Below are 8,788 nucleotides of genomic sequence, written 5' to 3'. Positions count from 1 at the left end.
ATTTTCAAATGATTTCAAATTTCTTAAATATTAAATAAAATTATATCTGCTTTATATCGGCCATCGGCCACCCTGCTTTCCAAGATATCGGCATCGGCTGTCAAAAAAACAATATCGGTCGACCACTAGTAGTGTTCATGCTTGCTTGTGTTTATTATGGTAATTTGCAAAAAAACGACATTTGCGATGTTTTTCCATTATTAAGCTGATCAGCGAGTCTTCGACAAGAACCAGCATACAATCAGATAGTGCCAAAACCTGTATTTTTCTTTATTTTTAAAAAAGATGCTCTTAAGAAAATATTTTAAAAATGTAAGAATTTGTCAAGAATTGCAATTAGGAACATTCTCACAAAAATAATGTATCTTTAGAATCTTCTTCTCTTAAAAATATCTCCATGAATCTGGCTTCTGATTATCACACACTCAGTCTGAGCGTCACATACAGGATGTGCGTCTGGCGTGCCAACCAAAAAGAAAGTCAGAAAGCAGTAGGAGTTCGATAGTAAGTGATTTAGCTCTCATGTGCTGTGAAAGGGCCTCCCGTAATGAATTGTTTGCTGCACACTAACTGAATTAATAATGACTTTGGCAGAGTGTTATGCCTTCCCACCAGACTCTCCGCTTCTTCAGCGTACTGTTCTCTATAAGCTTTACGATTCGATCACTGTTTCACCAATGGCTGTTATATTATCTATCGCCGTAGGTGAAATATTTAACAGCAGTTGTTGATGTCTCTGGCCTGTCTGTCTGTCACACTGACTGACCCGTCTCTCCTCATCTCTTCCAGGGCTTCGACCCTCCCCATCAGAGTGACACACGCACAGTTTACATAGCAAACAAGTTCCCACAGCATGGCCATTATATTCCTCAGAGGTTTGCAGACAACAGGATCATTTCCTCCAAGGTAAGAGCAGACAGCATGATTGCTCTGAACGCTTGAATGTGAAAAAGTCTTTAAAAAAAAAGACCTACAATCACTTGACTCGCGTGTGCATGTGTTTCCCTGCTCATGTTGAGAATTTGGCAGTAAAATCCTCAACGCTGTTTTGTTTGCTTTTTGTAGTACACCATATGGAATTTCATCCCCAAGAATTTGTTTGAGCAGTTCAGAAGAATCGCCAATTTTTATTTTCTCATCATCTTCTTGGTTCAGGTAAGCCCAGGTCGTCCTCGTATTTACCAGCTCTCAGCTGAGTGTGTGATGCTGATGATGATCTTCATCACCAGTGTTTCCCACAGGAGAGCTGCTGTACTTTGAGAGCCTAAAAAATAAAAAAAATTGTGCATTTCGCATTCGGAAACAGCTGTTCACAAACTCATCTAATTCACATTCACAAAATACTGATTCACAATATTTTGTGAATAAGAGTTAGGTAATGACTTTGAGAATTGCTGTTTGCAAATATATCAACTTTCTGGTCATGTAAATTAGCTTCCGCATTTGTGGATCATATTTTATCATAAATATATTTGGAGGCTGTTTTAGCGTCATAATCCCTGGCTTGAAAAAATAATACAGGTTCAGCGACATCAGTGTTGGAACAGTTCCTGTAAGTAAAGATTATGTTCACTACAAACACCTTGGTCGTGTTAAAGTACAACACAACAACAATCACTGTTCACCTGTCGTTCTCAACATGTCATCCAACCGACAATAATGTGAGCATGAAATCATGCTTGCCTGAAGTCACACCTTATATTATGCTCTGAATTCACCCGGATTTTGCCTGGGAAAATTTGCAGAACTATGGAACATGTGACCGCACCTTTAAAGTCATTGCAATATGAACAATATTTGATGTTGCCAACATGGTAATAACACAAATATTGTGTGGATTTATAATATATCGTACTCTCAGGGAAAAAAAGGCACAAAAGCTGTCACTGGGGCAGAACCTTTTTTGAAAGGTAACCGTTAAGGTGCTTATATGCACCCCTTTGGGGTAAACAAGGTACAAATGTGTACCTTTTGAAAGGGTTCTGCCCCAGTGGCAGCTTTTGTATTTTTTTTCTGAGAGTGCACAGCCCTAATGTTAAAAAGATACTGTTTTTCTAGATGAAACATGTCTCCTTGTTCTTTCAAAGGCGATGCATGTCTGTGGAGGGTAAAGGCAGTATATGACACAGTTCTGCCCTGTTTCTAACCAGATCCTCTCTCTCCCCTACAGTTAATGATAGACACACCCACTTCCCCTATAACTAGTGGACTTCCCCTGTTCTTTGTCATCACAGTAACTGCCATCAAACAGGTGAGTGTACGAGCGTGCTTAGGCAGCTCGTGTTCATGGATCATGTGTACGCAGTGTTGTGCCAGACTGATTGGAGGATAACCAGTCAATTGTCTGTTTTTCATAATCCTGCTCTCAAATACAGGGATATGAAGACTGGCTGAGGCACAAAGCTGACAATGAAGTGAACGGAGCACCTGTATTTGTTGTGCGCAGTGGCAGTCTGGTCCAAACCCGATCTAAAAACATCCGAGTGAGTTTCAGCCAACAGCACTGGGGATCCCATGATTAATTCTGCCAGACAACTTCAAATAATAAATATTTAAAAATTGATATTCCTCCTGTGGTCTCATAGGTAGGTGATATTGTGAGAGTAGCCAAAGATGAGACGTTTCCTGCAGATCTGGTGCTTTTGTCATCAGATCGGGCCGAGGGGACGTGCCACATCACCACTGCCAGCCTGGACGGAGAGACTAACCTGAAGGTCTGTGTTTTGTGCTCTTAAACAACAGCGTCTCACTGAATTTCTCAGAGAGGTTACTGAATAAACACGTGACTCACTTATTGAACCGCAAGTTGTTGTTACTTTCAGCGACGTCCACCTCAAAGCAGTTTTTGTGTACTGAAGGCTTGTGAAACGAAACTGAGTGTATTTTCTGGCTGGTTTTGTCGAACTGACCCTCCACTAAGCTCTGCTGTCATATTTAGCTCACTGTGTTATGCAGCTTCTGTCAAATGTGCAGAGAGACTGAGTGGATTAGCTCAAGAAATGCTGAGTAATGTCTGTATGAGCTTTAATGTGGAGTGTATATATATTCGTCAAAAAGGTTTTCAGTGTGTCAGGAAAGGCTATCCAAAACGTGTGATTGAGAAGCTGCAGAATTAAAGAAAATATCTCTAAAAAGAGAGAAAAAAAGTTGCGTTAAAAAAAAATGGACAACTGAAATATGTAATATGTCCATCATGAAATGTCAATAGTGTAGCAATGTATGAAGCACAGCTCACACAGAAGCCACTTTCAAACCAAACAGCTTTCTGTTGGTCAATGCGGCGAATCAGTGTGAAAACCAGTTGCCAAATCTGTGTGTGAATTTTTCACCCTCATGTGAAATTCCCAGTCGCGTGGATTCCTATTAAAATGACTGTAAATGCACCTTAATACATAGATAAAATTGTATTTTTATTTACTTGTTTATTTAATTGTTTATCGGTCATTTAAACATTATTCAATTTGGTCAAAATATTATTAGAGACTTAGTATTTAGTGTTTCTTTCTAAAATGGTATTTTGAGATTTTTTTTTTTTTGGTTTCTTTATATAATTTCCTCCTTTTACTGTAGTTATTTATTAAGGTGTTTCATTGCGATGTTCATGACTATTTAAATACTAATAAAAAAGAGTTTATCATATTTGTGGTCCACCATTCTTTTGGAAATTGTCATTTATGATAGTTTTTTTGTTTCAGATTTCCATGAAATTAAAATTTTGTTATATAAATATTTGCTTATTGCCCATCCCCAATGTTTAACCACTTCACAAATACACCGTCTGTGTCTGGCTAATGTGAGATATCTTAATAAAAGTGATTTAATATCCAGATATTTTTATTTGACAGTGCATGTGTATCTGCTGTCCAGTATATGTAACACATAGCATTTATGTGCTGTTAAGTCAGAAGTGAGATGTGTCAGATTCTCAGACTGAATGTGTTCTCTCTGCTGATGTGCAGACACACTATGCGGTGCCAGAAACGGCGGTGGCGCAGTCGGTGTCGCGGCTGGAGTCTCTGCAGGCAGTGGTGGAGTGCCAGCAGCCAGAGGCAGACTTATACAGGTACCATTCACAGTCAGATCACAGAAATCCTCCTCACACAGTCGGCTTGATGCTGTTCTCAGTTCTGTGAGTCCTGACGCAGCACGTTCTCTCTTCTCAGGTTTGTCGGGAGAATAACAGTAACCCAACAAGGAGAGGAGATAGTCAGGTAAGACCAGCTTCAAATCTGAGATGAATACGGTTTTGACTATTTATAAAATATATATGTAGAAATTATCTGTTTATTTATTATTATTAATGTTTTGTCATTTATTTTTTGTAAATTGTATGCGTTTAAGTATTTAGGTTGTTTATTTTTTATTTATTTGTTTATTTATTTATATTTTTGGTTTGGTCCTTTCAGACCCTTAGGACCAGAGAACCTCCTGCTTCGAGGAGCAAGATTAAAAAACACCAAAGAAATCTTTGGTATGGCATTCACACCATCAGGGTCCAACTTAGGACATTTAAAGTCAACATGAATTCAAAATGGACCTTATTTACTTATTTCGTAACTTATCACTGCACTTTACTCCCAAAAAGTTTGTAATGTTTAATCAAAATTGTGATCTTGCCAATGACACCTTTTGATGGTGTGAGCGTAACTGGAGTTGTATCATGCAGGTGTGGCCGTGTACACAGGGATGGAGTCCAAGATGGCTCTGAACTACAAGTGCAAATCCCAGAAGCGCTCTGCAGTGGAGAAGTATGTGTGTCGTCATTTCCATTTCCACGTCACACAACCGCTTTTCGTCAGCAGTTCTCAGTGCTCCATTATGACCACATCGTGTCTCTCGTGCAGATCCATGAATACATTTCTCATCATCTACTTGGGCATTCTGCTGTTTGAAGCCATCCTCAGCACTATTTTGAAGTACGCCTGGCAGGCAGAGAACAAGTGGGACGAGCCGTTTTACAACCAGAAGACCGATAAGGAGAGAAACAGCAGCCAGGTCACTATAAAGTGTCTACACTCAGCTTATAATGTTTATGTTATTTTACATTTAAAATTCATACTATGAGACATCTGGCAGATCAGGTTTCATTAAGACTGCTGGTGATTTTCTCCTCACAGATTTTGAAGTTTATTTCCGACTTCCTGGCTTTCCTGGTGTTGTACAACTTCATAATCCCCATCTCGCTGTATGTGACTGTTGAGCTGCAGAAGTTTCTGGGCTCTTTTTTCATTGGCTGGGACTTGGATCTGTACCATGAAGAGAGCGACCAGAAGGCCCAAGTCAACACATCAGACCTCAATGAGGAGCTGGGCCAGGTGTGTGTGTGATTAGAATTGTTAGCCCAGCTATAATACTACCTGAGATGATTAAACCATGCTAATGTTGCGCCCACAGGTGGAGTACGTTTTCACAGACAAAACGGGAACCCTCACTGAGAACGAGATGCAGTTTAGGGAGTGTTCTATCAACGGGATCAAATACCAGGAGATCAACGGGAAGCTCGTCCCTGAAGGAATGACAGAAGACTCTCCAGACGGATCGGTGCCTTGTTTGGTAAGGTTCATTTGTACAATTCTGCTGGTGAGGATAGTGGTGCAGAAACACACTTTACCATTCCATTCATTTTCATTGTATGTAGTAAATTTGGAAAACATAATCAAAATAGTGAATTTCAAAAGAATCTTTCCTGTGGATGCTGTGAGTACTTCTTTGTATGAGTCGGATCAGTCAGTGTTAAGTTATAGCGCCCTCTTGCATTGAAAATTCATGAAATTTGGCATGTTTCCTAGGAATATTCAGTTGTCCATATGTTTTAAGTTTCATGAAGTTTGGATGATATGATCACAAGATATAGGCTAATTAAACAATATGGGCCACACCCAAAAACATATCGGCCTATATCCACTAAACCAGGGGTCAAACTCGGTTCCAGGAACTGAGTTTGACACCCCTGCACTAAACGATTAAGTTAATTAAAATTCTTCTGATACTTTTTTTGTCAGAAGCATGTCTAGTTGATAACATTTAATGAAAATCGGACCAATGGCCAGGGATGAAAAAGTTTGACAAAAGAAAAAACTTGGGGGGAAAAAATCAATGACAGAAACTTTTTTTTGTTTTTTTTTGCAGAAATGGATCACATAGATATGATCAGCTTATTTGGGGAGACTTAAGTTTTTGGCAAAAACTTGTTATAGAGATTTCACAAAATTTGAGGAACATACTCGTTTTCACACAATGTTCGAATATATCAATTTTTGTAACATTAGGACATTCAGATTTGGCATTATTAGCCACTGAAACCTGATTGGCAGCTAGCGGCAATGTTTTTTCTTATGTAGCCGAGTCATTTTAGAGGATATGTTAGGACACACATGTTAGGATGCATACCAATTTTCAACTTTATTGATCATACGGTTATGCCATAATTAAAGATTTTCAGTTGTAGCACCGTCTATAGGTGCAATTTTGACACACTTTGCTTGGACTTCTAATGAATATTGAATGAAAAAGACATAAAATAACATCATGAAATACAATAAATATAAAAAACTTTTTTTAATTTCAGCTAGTTGCCAAGGCATTTCTCATTTTAATTGAACTTAATGTACTAAAATAACTAAAACACATATATGGTATATGTATATTATTATTATTTAATACTATTATTATACCATATATATAAATCAAAGTGTGTGTGCACACCTTTCAGAACGGGGAGGAGGAGTTGTTCCTGAAAGCCGTCTCACTGTGTCACACGGTGCAGATCAGTTATGATCAAACAGATGGGCCGGGAGACCCGTTCTCACATGCCAACAGCTTCTCGCCTCAGATGGAGTATTACGCCTCTTCTCCTGATGAGAAAGCACTCGTGGAAGCCACCAAGAGGTGAGAGCACAGCTGTAGCTCACATACGTCTGTGTATTTTTGCAGTCAATGTGCCAAATATATTCTTTTGACCATGACCAAACACTATTTTTTTGGTGAACTATATCTTTAAATTATCTTTTTGACTGCAGGATGGGTGTCACATTTATAGGAAGCCATGGAGAAATCATGGAGATTAAAACATTAGGAAAAGCAGAGAAGTACATCACACTCTTCTGTTTATTTTAGCTCACTAAATGTGAACCGTATTCAGAAGGTTGTTTAGCTTTTAGAGTTGTCTGTTTAACAGCTGTCTTTCTGCACGCAGGTACAAACTCCTCCACGTTCTGGAGTTCGACGCGAACCGCAGGAGAATGAGTGTGATTCTGCAGAAGCCCTCAGGCATGTGCCTCTGAACACGCTTGTGCTGTTTAAGACTGAACCGCAGCGCGTGAGCGTTACCTAATGACCTTCTGTCTCTCATTAGGTGAAAAGGTGCTATTCACGAAAGGAGCCGAATCAGCCGTTCTGCCCTACACCACAAGCGGAGAGATCGATAAAACCAGAGTCCACGTGGATGAGTTTGCTCTGGTGAGCTCTCTACATTATGCTGCCATGCCGGCTTACTAGTTCACTCTAGTTAGTAGTTTTCCTATTAAGGTTCGGTCACATTTACTGTTACTCTGCAAACTTTTGTGGGCAAATTCCATTCATTTCAATAGGAATTCATGCGATTGGGAATTTCATCTCAGTCGTTCACGTTGACCAGCAGAAAGCCGTTTGGTTTTGAAAGTGACTTCTGTGTGAGCTGTGATTCACACATCCCTATATTATTGACAATGGAAAATGGATCATTTTTGTAAATTTTGCAAATGTGTTTATTTACTTTTTTGGAAATTCAAATTCGTCCTAAGTTTTTTTCTTTAGAACAATCTTAAGAAATAAGACTTAACATTATTAAATGTTTTAGAGAATACAAAGTATTCTTAACTTTATTATTAAGTTTTACAACAAATAGCAGTTACAGAGAATTTTATTATTAAGAATGTCATGAAGAATCCGGCCCCAGAATATTGCAGAGACTTTGATTTCTGCAGGAAACAACTACCTAGACAATCATCTCGAAATGCCCTAACAGCTTCTCGCAAGCATGGATCGGCGAGCGCCTGCTAAACTTTTTCTTCAGACATCTAAAAGTCTCGTTGAAATGTCAAGGTCTGGTCTGAGTTCAGCTTTTTTAATTCAAATGATGTTGATGAGAGCGCTGCAGTTAATTAGCTCCTCATTATCAGCTGTGCTGAAACCCATGAGAGTGTCCTCAGACCCACATCACCACTGTCACACACACACACACACACAGACAGAGTTCTCAGAGGATTGTATTGAGACTCATGGGATGTTTCAGACACAACAGCCACATTGAAATGCTCCTCCATACACTGAATGCTCTCTATGTCTGTGCTTAAAAGCATTTTCTCCGTTATGGTCATGGAGCTTTCAAGCAACTTCTTGGCCAGCAGTTCATTCTCAGTTCTCCTTTACATCAACTTTTGTATTACATTATTTTGTGTATAATACAGCAAATTTGATCCTTCATTTGGGTTTGAATCAGTAGAATGGATTTTCTTCCTCATGTTCCAGCAAATCATGTTCATATTGGTTTGTTCCATCTCACTTTTGTAGAAGGGTTTGCGGACGTTGGTGGTGGCCTGCAGACACTTCAGTGCAGATGAGTATCAGGAAGTGGACCGGCGGCTCCATGAAGCCAGAACGGCTCTGCAGCAGAGAGAGGAACGACTGGTCGAGGTCTTCAACTTCATCGAGAAAGACCTGGAGCTGCTGGGAGCGACTGGGGTGGAGGACAAGTGAGTCACACACACACACACACACACACACACACACACACACACTCTCACACACA

The 8,788-nt window shown here is 39.5% G+C and overlaps 1 protein-coding gene and 1 long non-coding RNA gene across 2 annotated transcripts in view; one reads left to right on the top strand and one right to left on the bottom strand.

Moving 5' to 3' along the window:
- Positions 1 to 8,788, top strand: part of LOC107727070 (probable phospholipid-transporting ATPase IF) — a 57,662-nt gene that overhangs the window by 21,671 nt on the left and 27,203 nt on the right. Inside the window, 17 exon segments of the mRNA XM_016536835.1 lie at positions 790 to 906; positions 1,066 to 1,155; positions 2,171 to 2,251; positions 2,376 to 2,483; positions 2,586 to 2,714; positions 3,960 to 4,063; positions 4,164 to 4,211; positions 4,407 to 4,471; positions 4,667 to 4,748; positions 4,845 to 4,995; positions 5,118 to 5,315; positions 5,395 to 5,553; positions 6,713 to 6,888; positions 7,020 to 7,088; positions 7,196 to 7,269; positions 7,355 to 7,458; positions 8,551 to 8,732. Coding sequence (XP_016392321.1) covers positions 790 to 906; positions 1,066 to 1,155; positions 2,171 to 2,251; positions 2,376 to 2,483; positions 2,586 to 2,714; positions 3,960 to 4,063; positions 4,164 to 4,211; positions 4,407 to 4,471; positions 4,667 to 4,748; positions 4,845 to 4,995; positions 5,118 to 5,315; positions 5,395 to 5,553; positions 6,713 to 6,888; positions 7,020 to 7,088; positions 7,196 to 7,269; positions 7,355 to 7,458; positions 8,551 to 8,732 — 1,937 coding nt within the window.
- Positions 1 to 8,788, bottom strand: part of LOC107727071 (uncharacterized) — a 25,581-nt gene that overhangs the window by 9,607 nt on the left and 7,186 nt on the right. Inside the window, exon 2 of the long non-coding RNA XR_001638322.1 lies at positions 2,148 to 2,153. This is a non-coding gene — a long non-coding RNA (uncharacterized LOC107727071). The remainder of the gene's footprint in view (positions 1 to 2,147; positions 2,154 to 8,788) is intronic.

This window comes from Sinocyclocheilus rhinocerous, unplaced genomic scaffold (assembly GCF_001515625.1).
Source record: "Sinocyclocheilus rhinocerous isolate Xijiao unplaced genomic scaffold, SAMN03320098_v1.1 scaffold1960, whole genome shotgun sequence".
NCBI classification, from domain to species: Eukaryota; Metazoa; Chordata; class Actinopteri; order Cypriniformes; family Cyprinidae; genus Sinocyclocheilus; species Sinocyclocheilus rhinocerous.
The sequence above is the reverse complement of the archived record's forward strand: the minus strand, read 5'-3'. Positions and strand labels throughout refer to the sequence as shown.